Below are 21,954 nucleotides of genomic sequence, written 5' to 3' on the forward strand. Positions count from 1 at the left end.
ATTTCAGGTCCTCGGCCAACACCACCCAGCCCTGTACTGGCGCACATTGTACACCAACGTGCCGCACTGGATCTGCCGGGAGCCGCATTGGCAGATAACAGCAGGTAACGCTGCAACCACCCTGCGGTGCTTGTTCAGGACACAGCACAGGAATGCCCTGGCCTGGTGCACAGCTGTTCCAAGCGAAAACGTCATGGAAACCACAGGGTTTTTGACACTGCCGGCAGGTGGACTCAGGGTCACTCTGGACAACCACCACAGGGCCATTGCTGTGGGACAGGTAGGCAGGTGGACCATTTTAGGTGCTGAGAGTATAATTGTTGGGCTAAGAAGTCTTGAAGTGGGTGTGAGACAAGACGTTTGCTTATCACTGGGTTCCTTCCAGTCTCCACTCTGCCTCCCAGGAGCTGAAACAAGGTTTTAATTTATAACCTGGATTACTAGTTTATAAATGTTCATAGTAAGGGTTGCACAAGAGTGGCATGTGTGCATTGCAGTACTGGTAAAGGGAACACATGAGTGTACATGCAAATTTTTAAGACAATGTCTTTCTTGAATGCCTTACTGGCGCTTTTCTGTTTTGTGCATATCAGTCCTTTTTTTTATCGACTGATCCCAAAGATAGTGCAGTTTTAAAATGTCAGCCAATTCCGATGGTAGTAGAGCCTGAAGCTGCTCCCAGGGATGTTTGTAGGCTAAAAATATGCGCCGATCCTGAAGATTGGGCAGTAAAAGATGTAAGCAATTTGAAGCTCCTCCTACTTCCCTCACGGTGATGCAATAGGAGTGCCGTGCACAGTGATCATGCCTGATTCTCACTCCCATCTCACTATGGAAGACATCATCTTTGATCGACTTCAAATAGACGTCGGATCACATTCTCGCTTTTTTTGCTACTGGCTAGTGCCGGGTTGCACAGCTTTTCAACAGATCTGTGTTTAGTGGCTCTGGTGCTCTTCTACAGCCCTTTGCAGTGCATTGGCGTAGGTTTAGGCAGCACTTGGGAGCATGTAAGTATTGTGCAGCAACAACTGCACCAGTGCCAGGTTTTTAGACATATATATTTATTGTTGCTAGTGCATGAACAACTCCCCAGGCATTGCTGATGCTGTGTACTTGCTGTTCTTCACATCTGCATGACATGCCATACAATGAGGTTTGATCGTCGACTCCTATTCTCAAGTTCATCAACCTTAAGTAATAGGCCGTTCATGCTGCATTCAAGCCGCGCAATCCGTTCTTTCACACTGGAAAGTCTGTTCTTGACTTGGGTCAACGCATCAAGTTTTTTTATGTATCCCTGAGAGTGAGTCATTTACCATCCTGTTCTCAGCCTTCGTACCACTAATGTCGACTGCCTTGCTACGAATCTCGGACATGACATCTTCCAAGCTGAGGCCAGGACTGGGATCGCTTTCAATGTCACTGGCGAGCAAGAACAGACACTTTAACAATACGATATAATTACTCAGAACAAAACAATTCTTCCAGGCACACAGTAGCACCACAAGGAACAGGTCGCTGCTACGATAACATTTTCCAAAACGTTTGCTCACCTGTATCAAAATGACGAATGGGTTCATCAGCAGCATGTTTGATGCGGTGCCACCGTACTCAATGTAGGGGCATATCTCGCCACTCTGTTTAAAAGGTAGTGCGGTCGAGGCCGTTCTGGCTGATGGCACAGCACCAAGGTGTCTGAATACAGGTAGATCTAGTTGTTCTGGTTCGATGCCAGATTGCCAGGAGTGCCATGAAGCCTCACAGTAGTTGAAGTGGGATTTACCGCTGGTCAGTAGCGGACTGTAGTTGAAAAAACAGTGGTTTTCAGGGGTGCCACGGGAAGCCAGCGAACAAGCAGGGAGAGCCTGTATCAAAAAGACGAATGGGTTCATCAGCAACATGTTCGATGTGGTGCCACCGTGCCCAATCATTAGATCATGTCTTTGGTGTCGTTCTGTGTCCCTCATTTCCATCTCCTGAATGCATGCTTTCAAGATCGGTGACAACATTGCCAAGCCCACCAGGATTTCATCAGCCCAGCCACCGATTATTGAGAGTTGCAGAGATTGAGTGAGAATTTTTGGCAGCAGTGGCTAAGGGCCTAAACTTATCAGAGGAGCAGATGATGGCATTTTTTTAGAAGGCTCAGCAGGAGCAGGATAAACAGCACGAACGAGCGTGCATGTGAACAATACAAACGGGAAAAGGAAATCCTTGAGTTGAATTTGAGGCTAGCTGAGATTAATGTGTGACCCCGCGATGACACCAAGGTCAGCATCATCCGTCTGAGCCACTTCTAGATCGAGACAGATTTGTCCCAGGAAACTAATGGCGCCCTTCGATGAATGAAGAGACAACCTAGATGTGTATTTGCATAGCTTTGAGAGAATTGCAGTCGGGTAAGGTTGGGAAAAGAGCGAGTGGGCCAGTGCCCTTAGCCTGTGTTTAGTAGGTGAGGTATTGAGTGTGTTTAGCCAGATGCCAGCAGAGGAATTGCTAGACTACAAAAAGGTAAAAAAAAACTTTATTACAGAGGTTCAGGCTGACCACCGAAGGTTTTCGTGAGAAGTTTAGATCTTGTAAACCTGAAGATTAAGAAACAGGAACGCAGTTCGTATGCCGTTTGACAAACTATATCGAGAGGTGGATGGAGCTGTCGGAAATTGAAAAAAATATATGAAGGGGTTCGCGACAGAATTGTGGGTGAGCAATTCCTTGGCAGATATAGCAATACATTGGCAATAGTTCTTAAAGAGAGAACACTACAAATTGTGAAGGAGATAGCACAACAAACAGACCAGTTTGTAGAGGTGCAGGGATTGAGAAACTTGGGAGGGTGATGGAGATGCACCCACGGCAGCAGTGGAAGTGAGGAGCCAGGTTCAAACTAACAGTCAAAGCGTACCCCAGAGATGTGTCTTATGTAACCGGTTGGGTCATTTAGCGGTGAACTGCCAAGTGAGAAATAGTCGACAAGAGCTACAGGTGACGTATCAGTTGTGCCATAAGAGGTCCACAGGGCAGATGAATGCAGGACTAGATCTATGGAAAAGACTGCATGTGTAATGAGGTCACAAGAGGATGGACAGAGAGTACAGGACATCAGGACATGCCCGTGGTGGAAGGCGAAGTACAAGGACGCAAAGCTACGGTATTGAAAGACATGGGAGCCAATAGTGTCCTAGTAAGAAGGAGTTTAGTGTCACCAGAAAGCATGACCGGGCATGTTAAACCTCTCACCTTTGTAGATAAGTCCATTAAATGTCTGCCAGAGGCCCAAATCAAAGTATCGACGCCCTTTTATACAGGGCTGGTTATGGCAAGATGTGTGGACCCTCTTTACAATTTGATTGTAACCTTGGTTGAGGAAGGCAGACGACCCAGACCAAAGTTGGAGGGGGACAGAGAAGGACGCGGGAGAGGAAGAACACACGGAAACAGAAAGATGGGGAGCCTGAAGCAGACGTAGCAGCTGTGCTACAAACACGATCAGGTATTAAGGGCACCAAACCTTTGACAGCACTGCAGGTTACAGCCATTAATAGATTAAATGTAACAGCGGCAGAATTTAAAGAATTACAGGATAAAAACAATTCTTTACAAAGATGTGAACAGAAGATAAGAGAAATATTGAGAAGCAAAAAAAGTCGGACAAGAGTGGAATTTGTAAAGAGGAATACCCTGTTGCACCGAAGGTGCATGATTAGTTCAGGTAGGGAAGTACGAAAATTGATGGTCTCAGAAGACCTGAAGCACCCAGTACAGAAGATAGGCCGTGACAGTGTTACGGCAGGTTATCTGGTAACAAAGAACACATTAGAGAAGATCATGGAGGAGTTCTTTTGGGATCGGGGTGCAGAGTGATGTAAAATGGTATGTGATGTATGCCAAAAGACAATGGCCAAGGGTCATGTGGGAAAGGAGATAGAAAAGGGGAGAAGGAAGAGAGGCCTACAGCTTGCTTGGTGATTGCAAAAGAGAATGACAATGAGGAGGTGCAAACTTATACCGAGAAGAAGACCATGGGCATAGAGAGAGTTACGGTGAATTCGTACCTAGTGGCAAGACAAGTAGAGGAGTTGAGAGGGCCGATTCACAAGTTTGGAGAGGTGCTTTCAGATCTCCCCGTGCATACTGAAATAGTACAGTGTGAGCTGCAGTATTTGACAGAGGAACCAGTGCATGTGAAGCAATACCCACTACCCCTTGCAATGCAAGAAGTGATTGAAAGAGAGGTAGATGAGATGTTAAGGCAAGGGATAATAGAAAAAGACAATTCTTCCTCTAATGTGCCTATAGTAGTTGGGAAGAAAACGGATGGCTCTAACAGAGTATGCGTTGACTTCAAGTGACTGCACAATGTATTAAAAACAGATGCAGAACCAATTCCGAGAATGGACATGGTAGTGGCAAGGGTGGCAAACGAGATATTTTTCTAAGCAGGATTTGTCTAAAGGGTACTGGCAGAAACTTCTAAAGGGTACTGGTATGGAAGAAACTTCTAAAGAAAAAACTTCATTCTCATGTCCAAAGGGACTATTTCAATTTAGGTATATGCCATTTAGATTAACAACAGCTAGAGCAGTGTTGAAGATGGATTTATATAGGCAGAGAGCAAAGCACCAAGCTCACCGTTCTGCAGGGCTGTCTTCAGGGAGATCGTCACTCTGGGCTTGATGACCATTGTGAAATCTTCTTTGCGGAGTCGAGGCATAGCGGTGGGCTGCCATTTCTTCAATCCCGCTGCTTGCGAGAGCTGAGGGTTGGACTTATCAGGATTCGTAGGCACAGAAACGCTGAAACTCATGGAGCGTCCATTGACCGCCGAAGTGTTCGAGCCGAACCGAGAGCGCCGGCCACCGGCCTGGCTCCAAGACTATCAGACCAACTAGTTGGCGGTCTGACGTATACATAGTTTGTAAATATGTGTAAATAAGTATAGTGTGCATGCCTTGGGGTTTCCTTACTAATACTTACTAACAACTAATCACTAAAAATGAGGGAGGGAGTATGTTATATTCAGTTTCGCGATTCATTTCAGTTCTTTATTCCCCAGGGGGCGCTTCTGTTCTTCATTATATATATTGGCTGTATATGGTAAATAAACGGCTTTTACATCGGGACGGCTGGAGTCTGACTTCCACCCTTCGTTCAACACCACACAAAGCGGATCTTAAAAGGCAATTTACTATTGAGGCCATACGCATATAGCTTAGCTTGAGCTTTGCGTACACGTGTAGAATAATCTTTAATTGAAAATGACGTCTCCTTCAGTTTAGATCCAGCAGACAAAATATTCTGTTTCGTTTTATAGCTGCTTAGTTTGACAATGGGATGTTGTTTATCATGACGGAAGCAACAAAGCCTATGAGCTTACTTGATATCAGAACTCGAGATGTTACCATAGAATAAAGAACCAACTTAGAGAAGGGAAACTGTATTTTCTGCAGTGGTTCGAAAATAAGCAACGGCAGCGCATGGAACTTACTTAGGTGGGCGCCAGGTGACGTTGCTCAATCCGGAAGCGGAAGTGCACTTCTTTTTTTTTTTTTTAAGAGCAAAATCTAACATGGCCGCTTTTTTCCGGTCGCATACGCTGGTACGCGCTGTGCTTGCTCCGCCGGCTATGTGGCATGCCTCACTGCTTTCGCTGCCATGTAGCTGGTACGTTCTAATTGCCAAGAGCCTCTACTGACGCCCATACAAACAAGCCACAAGTGAGTGAACAGAACATGCGACTTTATTGGCAGAAGACAGGCAGTGTACATTCTCGTTCAGTAGCAGAAATAAAATTTGCATGTCGAGATATGCTGGAGTCATTGACGCGAGCTCGTAAATGGTTCACCGTCATTGTTGCACGTGGTGGTCAGGTTAACGAGCGACAACCAGCAGTAGAAACAGATTGGACAGACTGTGCCACCTGTTTGCAGCGACAGTTGCCGTTAAAAATGCCCAAATTGCATTGCGAAGCAATCGGGTGACGCAGGCGTCTGCTGCCGCAGCCTACACAGCGACATGGACTACCCCGGATTTTAGCCGTTCACTCCTTTCCAACCTGCACATTTCTTTTTTTTCGGGGGCCGCTAATGCGTGGCTCACACTTGGTGTCTCACATTGTCTCAATATGGACAAGTCGCTTTCGTGGGCATCGCCTTCATCAGCTACTTTTGCGGGCTTTTCCAACCATGTGGCTATCAACTATATACGCATCGGACTATGTAAGCACGTATGCTGGTCTCCGTTCATGCTTAATTGCGGCCGAGAAAGGCCAGAGGCACAATTTGCCCATGGCTGCAGCTGGAAAGGGCGAACGGGGAGCACGAATCACGGTGCATGAAAATTGGGAGTCTATGTCGCTGTGCAGGGTGCAGGAGCGAATGCTTACTTCGAGAGACTGCTTTTCAATGCAACTGACCAGGCCGCCACATTTGAGAAGCATAACACGGCGACCATAGCCAAGTGAGATAACATCGAAATTAAACAGCAATCAATTACAACATAAGGTTCAGACAATACATTATACATTGGCTGCGAACCATATGGCAACAGTGAGCATTCACATACACGGGTCTTTTACAGTACATTCAGCCACCTACCTACAGGCGTAATGCTTGCCTTCGTCGCACGTGGTGGTCTAGTAACGAGCGACAACCAGCAGCAGAAACAGATTGGACAGAGTGTTCCACCTGTTCGCAGCGACAATCGCTGTTAAAGATGAGCAACTTGCAGTGCGAAGCAATCGGGTGACACAGGCATCTTCTGCCGCAGCCTATACAGCGACATGGACTACCCATGATTTTAGCATTGACTCCTTTCCAACCTGCAAGTATCTTCTCTTTCGGAGGCCGTTAATGTGTGGCTGACACTTGGTGTCCCACATTGTCTCAATATGGACAAGTCGCTTTCGTGGGCATCACCTTCATAAGCTACTTTTGCGGGCCTTTCCACCCAACTTCATACACGTTCAACCATGTAAGCACGTATTCTGGTCTCCGTTCGTGCCTAATCGTGGCCGAGAAAGGCCAGAGGCACAATTTGCCCATAGCTGCAGCAGGAAAGGGTGAACGGGGAGCACGAATCACGGTGCATGAAAATTGGGAGTCTATGTCGCTGTGCAGGCTGCAGGAGTGAATGCTTACTTCGAGAGACTGCTTCCCAGTGCAACCGACCAGGCCGCAATATTCGAAAAACATAACACTGCGACCGTAACCAAGTGACATAACAGCAAAATTAAACAGCAATCAGTCATCGCATGAGGTTCAGACAATACATTATACATTGGCTACGAACCATCTTACAGGCATAATGCTTGCCTTTGTCGCATGTGGTGGTCTGGTAACGAGCGACAACCAGCGGTACAAACAGATTGGACAGAGCCTCGCACTTGTTTGAACCAACAGTTTCCGTTGAAGATGAGCAACTTCTATTGCGAAGCAATCAGGTGACGCAGGCATCTGCTGCCGCAACCAACACAGCGACATGGACTACCCGGCACTTTAGCGTTAACTCCTTTCCAACCTGCACATTTATTTTCTTTCGAGGACCGCTAATGTGTCGCTCACACTTTGTTTCCCACTTTGTCTCAATGTGGACAAGTCGCTTTTGTGAGCATCACCTTTGGCAGCCATTTTTGCGGACCTTTCCACCCATACGGCTGTCAACTTCATACACTTCGAACCATGTAAGCACATATGCTGGTCTCCATTTTGAGCAAATCATGGCCGAGGTAGGCCACAAGCACAGTTTGCCCATGGCCGCAGCAGGCAAGAACGAACGGAGAGCACCAGTTACGGTGTGTGTATACTAGGAGTCTATGTCGCTTTGCGGACTGCAGGAGCAAATGCTTACCTCGAGAGACTGCTTACCAATGCAACTGACCAAGCCCCCACATCCGAGAAACGTAACACAGTTACCAAAACCAAGTGGGGCAGCAAAACCAGATTCTGCTATCAATCACTTCAGTGTAGCTTGCGCAAAGACCCAGGCTATCGAGGAAGAAGAGCAATCATCGAGACTAGGAATATGGAAAATGAGAAAGCTTGCATTCAAGAGAGAAGACACTCTGCTCTGCAAGCATTGAAGGCTAAAAACATCAAGAAAAGTAAAATGGTGTATAGCACACTGGGCATAGGTTAATGCAAGACACATGCTGATGCTGCATCAGCTTCTTCAGAAGAGGAATTTTGCATGGCAACATACACTGGAAAATACTGCTACAGATATTGTACGCTACCAGACAGTGACTGGTATTAAGTATCAGCGAAGAATCGGTTGACCTTTATGTTTGGATGAGGATGAATGATCTCCAACGAGAATGGGCAATGAAAAAGCTTGTATTTATAGAAAAAAAAAACTACACTTGGCACAAATGGAATTGACATGGCCAGGAAGCTGACTAAGGGCAAACTGATGGAACTGTTTTGGCCAGCATCGTCGGTGCTTGGTGAGAAGTTGCAGGTGCATCTTAACACGGAGAATTTATAGAAAGTCCTTTCCGAGTTACCTGGATGACTCTGCCAAATGTTCATGCTAATGGAATGGTGGCTGAAGCTCTTTTCAGTCTTGACACAGACCTCTGCAGGCTTGATATCTCATCCATATTCTTCTGCATGTGCTTCTTTGTTCGTGGTGTGAAAGCCTTGCAAATTTGGCTCCAGCCCCTTCCTGTTGGTGCAGATACAAGCTCCTGTGATGACCAAAATGTGCTTCGCATAGACTCTGTTTGGGGTTGTCAGGATTGGGGGCTCAATCCCATCGCTCGTGGTCCTTTGCCAAGATTGGAGTACGGCATGAATTCGAAGGTAGCTGGCCCATGCCGTCGTCCAACTTATTTATGCTGAGATCGTTGATGAAGTGAAGAACTGTTTCTCATCGAGAACAAGGAAAAAGGGTTTATTTACAGAAATTAAATCAGTCTAACATGACTACTTGAGAAAAAGAGTATCAGTCCAACATGACTGCATGAGAGAAGTGACTCAGTCTAACATGACTGCTCAAGAGAAGTGTCACCAGCATTCGCACAACAACAGTTTTTATACACTCGGTCCGCCGGCCATACGAGGCGGCGACTGTTCGTTTACTTATCGGCAACTTGCTGCCGCTCCGTGGAACAGTTTACGTACACAAAGGCACACACATTCCGATGCCCAAACGACGGCGTTGGAGGGGTGCCGTTCCGGGAAGTATCGGTGCCAATCGTGGGTAGCTCGTCTTGAGTCACGGACAAGGCATGAGAAGCACCAAAATACGTCTTTCCCGCGGCAGCTTGTCCATGCGTGTCAAATCAGATCCGCGCTGGAGAACTCCGGAATCATTGTTCACACACCGAACTCGTTCCGTCACAATGTCGATGGGGCTGGTGGAAGGAGGCGGTTTTCAGCACAAAGGCCGCTTCTTCGAACGCCTCCTAGCTGTAGCGACGGAGAGGGCGGAATGCGCGTTTTGCCCCCTTGTCGTAATTGGGTGGCAATTTTGCCTTGCAGCTCGCCATTCTTAACAGCGCCTCCATGGCCCAAAAAATCTCGACTGTCTAGCGCTGACAACCGCTAGGCAGGAAGAGAACGGCTGCTGGTCAGGGGAAGGATTGATGTCTTGGCTCGCAGCGACCACTTGTGCATTGATGTCACCGCCCCAAAACATCCAACAAGGACAGGCAACTGCAAAATGAACCCCACAACACGGCTCTGCGCCGAGATGACGCGCATTGGCTCTCACTTTAGACCCGCTAGGCTTCAAAAAAAACAACAACATAAGTGCAGAAACAAAAAAAATGCTACATTTCACTATGCCAATTTCTGAAGCAAATTCCTGCTGACAAATTCAGCAATTATGGAGGGAATTCTGCTAAATGAGAGGGGATCTTCTTCGCCTAAAGAAAAGTTAACACTAGTAACCCTAAAATTTAGGCGGGACCCTCAAATGCAGAACTCAAATTAGCCTGCTCAAACCATCCGCATTGCTATGCAACTTTCCCTTCTTATATCTAACGGAGAAGTTGTACTCTTGGAGAGTGAGGCTCCATCGGAGCAAGCGGCCATTTTTGTGTGACATTTGATTGAGCCACGTCAGAGGACAGTGGTCGGTCTCGAAGATGAACTTCGCTCCGTACAAGTAACACGACAACTTCTGGGCGGCCCAAACCAAACAAGCGCATACCTTCTCTGAAGCGCTGTAGGCTTCCTCTCTTACATTTAGTTTACGGCTGGCGTGGAGGATAGGATGCTCCTCGTTATCGTCGCCGACCTGACTAAGTACCACGCCCATACCTCTGTCGCTTGCGTCGCATTGAACTATGAATTCCTTTGTGTAGTCTGGCGCGCGAAGCACAGGGCGAGAAACCAACAGCATTTTCAAACTTTGGAAAGCGTTCTCTTTGTCCTTATCCCAGTGTACGTTACTCGGTGCTCCCTTTCGGAGGGCGTCTGTTAATGGACTTGCCAATTGCGAGTAATTCGGAATGTACCGTTGATAGTACCCCACAAGTCCCAAACATGAACGAAGGTCCGTTTTCGTGCGCGGCTGAGAAAATTCTCCAATCGTAGCTATTTTCAGCTCAGCCGGCCGTCTCATGCCTTGACCGACAACATGGCCCAGATAAGTAACCTGTGAACAACCAAACCTACACTTTTCCGCTTTCATCATTAAGCCGGCTTCCCTCAACCGTGAGAACACCTGTTTGAGGTGCGATACGTGTTGTTCCCAGCTGTCCGAAAAAATGGCCACATCGTCAAGATAAGGTAAGGCGAACTCCTGCAAGTCCTTTAGGACAATATCCATTAACTTAGAGAAGCTAAACGGTGCGTTCTTCAGCCCGAAGCTGAGTGCGAGAGGGCGAAAAATGCCTACAGGCGAGATGAATGCGGCATAGCGGCTGGCACTTTCTGAAAGGAGAACTTGCCAGTACCCCCGCACGAGATCTATAGTTGAAATGTATTTAGCAGCGCTAACTCTTTCAATTCGTTCCTCAATGTTGGGTATCGGGTACAGCTGATCCCTAGCGATGGCATTTAACTTCCTGTAGTCAACACACGGATGAGGGTCCTTGTTAGGGGTTTCTACGAGTATTAGCGGTGACGTGTAGTCACTCTCAGCAGGCTCAATAACTCCCAACTCTAGCATGCGCTGTATCTCTGCCTCCATAATCTCTCTCTGTCTTGGAGACACCCTGTAAGGTTTTGATCTTACTGGTTCGGTAGAGGTCAGCTCAATTTCATGCGTTATCAGTTCGGTTCTACCCGGCCGATCGCTGAATCTGTCGAGATATTCCCCCAACACCCCTTTTAGCTCATCTAGCTGCTCGGGTCTTAGAGCGTGCGAGCTTACCGAGTGTTCTACTACTTTTTCTAGGCCGATTTCAGAGTTGGAGGTCGCCCTATACTCGTTAAACCTGGTACTTGTGCCATCCGGCTCTTTGACGGTATAGTTAACGACTCCGCTCCGCTCTACATACGGCTTCATCAAATTACAGTGATATATCCTCACTTCCTTCCTGCGACCGGGCATTCTCAAAGCATAGTTAGTATCTGAAAGTTTGTGCAACACTTTAACCGGCCCGTCCCAGTGAACTTCAAGCTTGTTCTTTCTTGAAGGTTTGAGGATCATTACCTGGTCTCCGGCGTTAAACGTACGAAGCCTCGCATTCTTGTCGTAATAGAATTTGGCGTTCTTTTGAGCTAGTGCCATGTTCTTTCCGACTAGTTCTTGGGTTGCGCTTAGCCGTTCCAGTAAATTTAGCACATATTCAACCACTGTTGGACTCTCCCCTCTTTCCTCCCACATCTCTCTTAACATTCTCAGTGGAGAACGGAGTGTCCTCCCATACACTAGTTCTGCTGGTGAGAACCCTGTTGCTTCATGTGGAACCGTTCGCAAAGCAAACAAAGTTGCCGGCAGACAGTTCTCCCAGTCCTCCTTGTGCTCGTAACAGAGCGCACGCAAAACTCGCTTAAGTACCGAATGCCACCTCTCTACACTGTTTGACTGAGGGTGATAAACAGAACTGTGTATTAACTTTACCCCGCACTTTTGCAAGAATGTGGAAGTCAGTGCGCTCGTGAATACTGACCCTTGATCTGCCTGAATTTCGGCTGGAAACCCAACTCGTGCAAACACTGTCAATAGCGCGTCTACTACTTCGGTGGAGCTGAGCTCTTTCAAAGGGATTGCTTCTGGAAACTTGGTAGCCGGGCACAGCATGGTAAACAAGTACCTGTAGCCTGATTTTGTTTTTGGAAGAGGCCCTACCGTGTCTATTACAAGTCGTCTGAAAGGCTCTGTTATTAAGGGCACTACCTTCAGTGGAGCTTTCCATGTCTCTCCTGGTTTACCAGAACGCTGGCAGGCATCACATGATCTTACAAAGTTTTCGACATCTTTGAAACAGCCAGGCCAGTAGTATTCCATAAGCAATCTTTCCTTTGATTTGTTTATGCCTAGGTGGCCGGACCGCCCATTTCCATGACAAAGACTCAAAAGGTCCTCCCTATTCAGTCGCCGACCGATTTTCCGGACTCCAAAAATTCGGACATGCCCGATTATTCGGTCAGCTTCGCGGCACCGCCATTCTCCCCACAGACCATAATGTATAACAACTGCCGAAAATTCGCACACCTTGGAACCTCTCGTCTGATTTTTCGGACACTCCTTGAGCCAACTCGGTCGAGAGCTCCATGCACCGACTCTGACTGGTGCATGGTCACTTACTGAACTCGACTTACTGAACGCCATTTTTGTTTTGAACGGAGCTTCCGTGCTGCCCCACGAAGTGGCGCTACTGGAAATCCCCGCTCATCATCATCGTTTCTGCCTGGTTCGATAGAGTGGCCTATAGTGTACTAGATTAGGTGTAGTGGGCCGAGGGAAGGCCCTGGTAGGCTGCGCGCGTGAAGCTCAAATCCCAGAAATCTCAAGCGGCCGCGAGGTGGCGCAGCTGCGCCTTTCACCTGGGGATTCCGCCGCGGCGCAGCGGTTGCTTGCGGCTTGCGTGTCTCGACGAGAAAGCAAGCATTGAAAAAGAAGTATTAGAGAAAAATATTTCATGCTTGCCGCTCAAGCAACAGCTAGGTGTACGGCAGTGCTTTGCAGCATCAAAAAGGTTCAGCAAGAAAGGTATCCACTACAGTCAAGAGTGGATACTCGAGTGCATACTCATGAAGCTAAAGAGCCCTTGACTCTACCACCATATCAGGAAGCATAATATCTTAGTTTTGCCAAGCAAAACCACGCTCAAGAAGTACATGAGGTCGTACAAGTCATCATATGGCTTCAACTCTAAAGTTGTAGATATTTTAAAGAAGAAGACCTCCAGCATGTCAGTCTTCCAGAGGCACGTCGGAGTTCTTGTGGACGAGATAAAGCTGTCCGAAAACTTCAGTGTGACATCATCGGGACAAATTCAAGGCTTTGTTGACCTTGGCACATTTACAAGACCAGAAGAGAAACACCTACAATGTGACCATGGCATGATTGTCATGTTTGTTCCATTTACTGGAAAGTGGACACAAATAATTGGAGTTTTCGCTGCTAAAGGTAACATAAAAGGTGACATTCTGTTCAAAATAATGATTGAAGCGGTCATCATTGCTGAGAAAGCAGGTCTGTTTGTGGATCACATTACATGTGATGGAGCGGCTTGGAACCGCAAGATGTGGAGATTGGCCGGAGTGTTTGCATCGGCAACTAATATTGTCTGCAAAATGGAGCACCCCGTGGACAATGAGAGAAATTTACATTTTATCTCAGATTTCCCCCACCTTATTAAGTGCCTGCGGAATTCCCTGCTGAAGATGGCTTTACTACACCAGAGGGAAAAGTATGTCATTTGTTTGGTGAAGGTAGCATTTCTACTGAAGCTAATATTTCCTCCTCTTTATGCTGTTGCTTCTAGATATCTGTACGACCAGTCCGAGAGGCATTTCTCCGTGACAACAACGTGAGGACACTGAAAGTGATGCCTGGTTTGACAGAGGCACACCTAGATCCGAACTCATTTGAGAAAATGAGTGTCTGATGCATTTCAACTTTTTGGATCAAATGTCTTGAGAGGAATGATGTTCTACAAGAATGATATTGAGAGAAAAAGTGGCAGCATCACTGCAACTCAGGAGTTCTTTGCATAAGTAGGCATTTAGCAGTTTTTCTACATATTTGACAGCATGCATAGTTCGATGATTTACATTTTTGCTGTTTGCTTTTGCAGAAGGATTGAGAAGTTGATTAGTCTCATGACGTCCCGGTATGCAGCTCAGGCACTGAAACCAAATTCTGCGGATGCAGCCACCCTTGTGGACTTCCTGGATTATTTAAAGAGATGAGAAGCATGTAAGGCTGGTTTTGTTAGTGAATCGACATCAACGGGACTCAGAGTCACTATCATGAGTACACTTTCGCTGTTGCAGTACCTGACTCAGACTATTGGGTTCAAATAGATGATGACGTCACGGCTTAGCAGTGACCCCCTAGAAAACCTCTTTGGCATTGTTCGTCAGTCAAGTGGCTGCAATGCCTACCCCTCACCAGAGCAGTTCTTGATTACAGTTAATTGCCTTTCCTTCTATAACCTAGCCAGAAGCGTTGATGGCGCTAATGCTGAGCCTGACATTGTTAGTGCACTGATTTGTGTTGATGACCGGGAATGCTCACATCCTGGGCCAAAAAGGATTGATGAGATGCTTGCTCAAGGCAAACTAGACGAAGCAGAAATTTTGTTAAAAACAATCCCTCGCAGCAGTGCTCAACACTTCTCACTTGTGATTGAGAGAAGCGATGCACGACTTATATACTACACTGCTGGATATGCAGCACGAAAATGCGTGCTCAGCCTCAACTGTGCGTCGTGTAAGAAGATACTACTAGTTGAGCCAGCAGCAGCAGCTTCTGACCGCCTCCCCTCTAGCTTTACTGAGCAATGTGACTCGGGTGGACTGTTGTACCCATCAAAAGTGCTGTACAACTTCATGCTTGCACTCGAAAATATATTCACTAAATGTTTTAGTGTAACAGAGCTGCATGCCAACAGCATCTGTGATGCGTCGCAAGTTAAAGCTAACTTTTTGAGTTCTAACAGTGTTGGTTGCGATCAGCACAGGGAACAAGTGAGTGTAAAAATTGTTTCATTTTACATACTCACGCGCTTGCACTTCCTTGTTAAGGGCCTCAATAGCTCAAATGCCACAAGACGGCAGCGAGCTAAACATCTTAAGCTCAGCAGGAGCATGTGAACTGCGGTTCCTCAGTACTTTTTCCTTCAGTGCTGTATATTTGAATAAAATAAATGCTGTTCTGTGTGTGGTAAAAGGTTCCTTGTTTTTTTCGCGAAGTCTCCGCATAGCCCTACTTGTCACCAATATATGCAGTGTTGCATGCTTTTTTTTCTTTTAAGCGTCCATAGAATTACCGTTGAATCGACTTCATAAAATACATTCGATGCGGGCGCCAGAACGCCGCTCGGGAGCATGCGGGAGTGCGGACGATGACCCAGGTTAAAGATACTGCAGCGCCACCTAGGCCTGTCTGGGATTATAGCTTCACAGCGGCTCCGCTCCTCGCCCCACTACACCTAATCTAGTACACTATAGAGTGGCCGTACAACAGTTCTGGTTTCAGCTTAGTAAGCCACGTCAAGACAATCCAGCAGCTGATTTGTTTCTTCGCGCAAGACGCAAGGTGGATTTAAAGTGGTGGCGAAGGCTGGGCCGAAAAGTGGTTTAGCGCGACTGCAGCACAACCAGAGGATGGGGGGCAAAACACTCATATAAAGAAATGATAAAGCTACAAAATTGGAATGTAATCTGCCAATAGAAAAGAAAAAATATATTAGCACCTTGTTTTATGAAAGAGGTAGGTCATTTTATTAAAACCTAGCAAATTTTGTATTTTTGCAACACTCTTGACCTGCCCCCTATTCATGAGTGTGCGGTGCATTACAGCGCGTCTTTGCCGGCCTTGTTTCGATACCCGGCTAACCCGGCCACAGTGGCGGGAGCTTACGAAGCGATTTCTTATCGCCAGCTGTCTGCGATGGCGCGCCTGGTAAAGCGTATGAATTTAGCTCGCCGGTCTCAAAATGCTCCTTTTGCGAAGTTTTCGTCCTCCTTGCACGTCGTTTCTTTGTCACCGTTCGGTAAGATTTGCAGCCCGCTGCACCGCTGCGGCAGTTTTCTCGGTTTTGTCGTTTCCTTCGGCGCGCGGCCAGTGCGAAGTCTTTTTCCGTCTTTGCACGCTTCGCGCTCTTCCTTTGAAGCGCTTAGCGCTTCATTTCAAGATGAGCTCGCGGCATGTGAAGAAACGATGCTCCGTGGTACACTGCGACAGCGTGGATGCCGCCTTTGCCAATCAGAGCCAAGTCCTCTTGTACTTAAGTGTCAAAAATCCTGGAGAAGGTGACTTTGGGAGCCTGTCAGTTCCTACACCCTCGTTTGTAGCTTTCATCAATGCTTGCGAGCAGGTTTTTGTCGCATCTAGTTCCAATATTGTGGGAAAAGAACAAGTAAGGCATGATCTGTGCATGTTTCTTCATGCCAAGGTAGAAAAATCGCTGACTGTGTGTGGTGATGACGTTTATGATGGTTTGTTTGCCCTGTTCGTCAGGGTGAGGCTGCATTGGGTCGCACGCAGAAAAAATCTTGAACTGCACAGTAAACTACTAAACGGAAAGCCACGAAGCACGCACTGAGGCTAAGCAAATGAAAAGGATGCAATTCCCGAGCTGTTGGCTGAATATTTTGTGAAGTTGCAGGCTACTATGCAGCCTGTGCAACAAATCAGCTTAGTCTGGTTTAACGGTTGCCAAGGGTTTTTTTTCTGGTTCACAGCCTGGTTTTATTTTTAGTTTTACTTGTGTATTTTGATTTCCTAGGATGTGACGTGGTTGCTCACAGGTGCAATGGTTTAACAATGTAGCATCTTTCATCGTTCATTCCACTATGTCACTCTTTTAGGGTACTTTTATGCCATGTACAGCCTGTTCAAGTGTCACCTATGTACTTGTGCAATATTGTCAGATAAAACGCCATACCGATAAATTGAATGCCTCTGAAAGGAGACTTTCTAGGCAATGGATTAACCTAGTTTCCGTGGCGCTGGGATTAATTTTTCCACCTGCTCGCCCCCCCTGCAGTTCCGTGCTGGCAGGTATAATGAAATCAACCATTGTCATCATAACTACCACTCGGCACCACTGGCTACCAGGCCACCTTTTAGCAGGCTAGTTGCATCTCAGAGTTTTTAGTAGGATCTTTGTCAGCGCAACGAACAGAACAGCGCTGGACTTTTATCTGGCTATATTGTAGCGTACAGTACACTGATAACATGCTTTACTGCCCCGCGAATGTCCTTGCACTTCACTGTACGCTGTACTTCATGTGTACTTTTGTTGACGTAAAATTACTTCAAATTGATCCGGCTAACGACTAGAAGTACTCTGGAGATAGTACGCCGGCTCAATGTATGGTATTTGCTCCTACGTTGAGCACGTTTGAGGGTGCTAAAGCTGGCTTTAACATTGCCTTGCAGATGTAAACGCACCTGCTATATTCTTTCAGGTGAAGAAATTAAATGTGAAGAATAATCCCAGTGTGCTCTATGGTCTGTGTTGATGCGTCTACTTATGTCATGTTATGTTTGCTTCAATTGAAGCTGTCGTAGCATTGTTTTCTACACTTTTCAATTTCCTAACTGACAACGTTCGTGGCACTTCAGGGCTTTTTTTCTATCTGCACTGTGACTATTGAGATGATTAGCCAACTTAAACAATACTGCTTGTGCTGCCTGTGACATGTATTTTTTGTTTGTGTGCCAAGGGTGTGCTTTGTGACTGTATTTGTTTGGTTGCTGCAATAAACAATGAATATGAAACTATGAAAACCATACTTGCCGTACACTCTATTGCGAACTGTGCACTTGAGCCAGTGCTTTGTGCATCATACCTTGCTGTACTCAAAAGCTCTCAAAAGCACTAGCACCAGTATTTACACTACGAATCATGCATGCTTCGCCAGTGTCTGGAAGTGTTGCTGCCTTTCTACGCTGCCCCTCCTTTACCAGTCACTTTCATTGCGTTCCCAATTGCACATTAACAAGGCCATAACTAGCAGGAACTCGAGCACATTTGACTGGCAAAGGTTGGGGCGCGCTGAAAGGCAGCAACCTTCGAGAGGTACGGGCTCGAAAACGTGGATTCTACAGAGAGACCGCTTTATAATTCGCGCCAAAAGCATACGTATGCGTGACGTCATTCTACGTCACGTTTGCGTAGTTTGCCCCCCAAAATCCAGGGGGCGCTGGAGTGCCCACGAGCCGCCATTTTTTGGACCAATGGGCGTCTATGGAGCCTTCGCTACCAGTACATCTACCTTGCAAGACGCTGCGGGCAGGACGCGTTTATCGTTTGTGCGACTGGTGTCGGCACGGTGGTGTTTGCTTTGTGTGCTGTGTCGAGGTTTCGGTGATCCAACGCGGCATACGTAAACATCGCGTCAAGGGTCTAATGGCGCCGACAGTGCCCGCGCAGACTGCGCTGGGGAATGCCGGCAAGCGGGTGCCGGGAGGCCTAAGATTTGTCGCCTTCCGATATGCTCCCTACTGACGCGGAAAATGTTCTGCCGAGACCCGCGCAGTGGTTGCATTGCGATTCCGGACACCGTATCATTTCACTGTTTCATAGGTGCTGACACTGCTGTATTGACATGCGCAGAACTTGACGACGGCAAGATCATTCGTCAGGTTTCTGCTGAACCGCCGGACGATGACTCTTGAGTCGGAAGATGACGCACCATGTGCTACGCTGCCGTCGCATGCGGAGCGTGTACAAGCAGTGACTGTGCTTTCAGCCGCTAATAGTGACCGTACGACCCTCTCCGAGATTCAGGCTTATCTGATTGAGCGTAAACGGAACAGCGTGCAACGGCGCATTCATGATTTCTTCCAAGCCTACTGCCGAGCCCGAATAAGTGCGTGGAAATAAAGGATTCCATTTTTTTTTTCTTAATCTGCTTTTTCGGACACCTGTTTATTCGGACATTTTCGCAGTCCCCGTGAGGTCCGAATAAACGGTCGGCGACTGTACTTAGTAGGTATGACTAACTGATCTAAAATCCCACCCTTTCGATTTCTGTAATGCCGATACAACAATCCTCCTCTCTCATGTATCGTTACGTTGCGCCTAGCAATGCCTTCTTTAGCTGTGTCATGTAATTTAGCTAAGCTCTCATCATTCTTTTGCTCAGCTGCCAGTGACTCTCTATCCACGCGTAAGAGTTGATCAAAGTTCTTTGAGGCCGGTGATAATAACGACCCTGTCTCGCTTGTGAGCGCGTCTACTTGCTCTTCCTGCAAGCTAGAACTCTGACACTCTAGTGCTACGCTCTCATTGAGCTGGTCAGCTGGCAGGCTCTCCTCAGCTGTTCTTTTGTCCCTCGGGCCTAGCTCGGATTCGGGTATTGAAGTTATCCCCTTTTCTGCTTCCGCTGGAGGAGCTTGAGCATTTTCAGCCGAAAGCGCCGCGATCTTACGAGCTTGGCCTCGGGTCAATGCCTGTACTATGCCCTCTCCCAGTTTGAGCCCTCTGTCACGCAGTAACTGATTTGAACGATTCGAAAAGATGTAGGGATACTGCAGTGACAAAAATTTGGAAACTGCAGCCTCAGTCTCTAGCTCCCCGAATGGTCCACTGATTTTGACTTTGGCCATGGGCAGACACACGCTGTGTTCTTCTACAACCTGTTTTATCCATGCTATTTCTCCGGTGAAGTCATCTACCGTCACGTAAGACGGATGGACAATGTCCAGCGTGGCGGCACTGTCTCTTAGCACTCGGCATGGTTTTCCATTAACTTGCAGGTCGTGGAGATATGGACTTAAAAGTTCCATATTCTCATCTTTTTCCTCCACGTAGGAAAAAACTACGCTAGACTTCTCGCAGTTTACAGCTATATGTCCCAGTTTGTGGCATTTGTAACAGCGAATTGGTCTAACAGATTCGAATTTTCTTTTCTGTTCTTTTTGTGCGGTTTCTCCGTTAAGTTTCTCCTCGCTCTTTTCTGCGGGCTTTTCCGCCATGTCTACAGGCTCTGATCGTCTAGTTTGCGCACCCTTTTTGAACGGAAATGGTTTCCGCGGTCCATTTCGACCGTCCCAGTTTCCCTCCTCGGCGTTCAACTTTCTACGGGTTGCGTACTCTTCGGCTAATTCAGCCGCCCTTTCCACAGTGTTTACATTACCTCTGTCTTGCACCCACAGTTTCACAGCTTGGGGGATGGTTTTGTAAAACTGTTCTAGACACATGCATTCAATGATCATGTCTCTGCTGTCGTACGCTTCCGCGCTTTTAAGCCACTCGACTAGGTTGGCCTTTAAGCTATATGCAAACTCCGGATAGCCCTCGCTATCTTTCTTGCCTGTGCTCCTAAACCTTGGGGGGTCTGCTGAGTGGGGTATCTCCCGCCGTACTCTCGGGACAAAGGAACGACAACACAGTAGTGCAAACAATCACAAGGGCATTTATTGCACCTTTCATACATCAATGCCTGCTAGCCGAGTTGCTATCCACAAAACATGCCGATGGGCGCGCGACAAATCTAGAAGTCCGACTCACCGCGTCCTCGCGAGCGAATATGTTCGCCCCATGCTGGATCCCAACGCCTGGTCGTTCGCGTGTATAGTCACGCGAATCGTGGCGCGTTCGAAGGCGGCCACGCGAGGCGGTCTCGCATAAGCCTGGGTCGCCGCGCGCTCGCGGGAGACGTCCCCGCGGCGCGCCGACCCGCCGGGAAAGAGCCGCGCTGCACGTGCGGCACGACCGTCCCGCTGGCTGTCCCGAACCCAAGAGAAAGCAAGCGCCTTCCTTTCGGCGCCCAAGTAACCTCGCGGCGTTAGCAGCGCAACACTCTCGCCATCTCTCGGACTGCGCCTGTACCATTCCGACCGCCGCATGTGCGGCGAAGCCGCACTACAGGAGACGCGCTATGCGGGAAAAACATCAGGGGAGGCGCGAGGGTCGCGCATCCCCACAACCTTTGCCGAAAAGCTTCGGCTGAAAGGCGGTATTTCTTCAGGAGACTAGCCTTAACTTTTGCATAATCATATGCATCCTGCGCACTCAATCTGGCGATTACTTCCGCCGCCTCACACGGCAACATAGACAGCAACCGCTGTGGCCATGTACTCGGACCGAAGTTCATCTTCTCGCAAGTCCTTTCAAAATTGCTTAGGAACAAGCCTATGTCGGTCCCGACCTCAAATGGCTTTAATAGCCTGTCCATGCGGTACGATTCTGCCTCACTTGATCGTCCCAGAGCGCCTTCACTTCCTTGAGACATCTCCAAACGTTTGCTTTCAAGTTCCAGTTGCATTTTTCTTAACTTGCGATCTTTATCGCGTTCCTCTCTCTCTCGTTTTTCTCTGTCCCGTTCTTCTCTTTCTCTTTCCCGTTTCGCTCTTTTTTTGAGAAGTTCCATTCCCATTTCAATATCTTCCTCACTGGCCTGATTGGAAATTAGCTCCAATAATTCCGATTTGAGCATTTCCTTGCGTACATCTAGGCCCAGTTCCTCACCAACAATCAACAACTCGTCTCTCAGCAGTGTCCTTAACTCCATGACTGCTGCTTTACTGCCTTGATTCTGCTCTCTAAATCTAGCTAGGAAAACACAACCTAGCTAACACACAACAATCTAGCTTCCCTACTGTTCTAAACAGAACAACCACAAAATGAAGCCTAGAGAGTCAAAGCAAAAACCAAGCACTCACCGCAGATACAGCACCATGTCGCAAAGTCCATCTCACCGCTGTCAGGCAGTTGTCAGGATTGGGGGCTCAATCCCATCGCTCGTGGTCCTTTGCCAAGATTGGAGTACGGCATGAATTCGAAGGTAGCTGGCCCATGCCGTCGTCCAACTTATTTACGCTGAGATCGTTGGTGAAGTGAAGAACTGTTTCTCATCGAGAACGAGGAAA

At 47.5% G+C, this 21,954-nt stretch overlaps 1 protein-coding gene across 2 annotated transcripts in view; it reads left to right on the forward strand.

Annotated features, from left to right (window-relative positions):
- Positions 1-21,954, forward strand: part of LOC135899441 (mitochondrial tRNA-specific 2-thiouridylase 1) — a 148,841-nt gene that overhangs the window by 122,275 nt on the left and 4,612 nt on the right. For both annotated transcript variants that reach the window (XM_065428693.2, XM_065428692.2), the window contains exon 7: positions 8-280. In XM_065428693.2, the coding sequence (XP_065284765.1) occupies positions 8-280 (273 nt within the window). The remainder of the gene's footprint in view (positions 1-7; positions 281-21,954) is intronic.

The sequence above is a fragment of the Dermacentor albipictus genome, chromosome 6, assembly GCF_038994185.2.
Source record: "Dermacentor albipictus isolate Rhodes 1998 colony chromosome 6, USDA_Dalb.pri_finalv2, whole genome shotgun sequence".
Classification (NCBI taxonomy): domain Eukaryota; kingdom Metazoa; phylum Arthropoda; class Arachnida; order Ixodida; family Ixodidae; genus Dermacentor; species Dermacentor albipictus.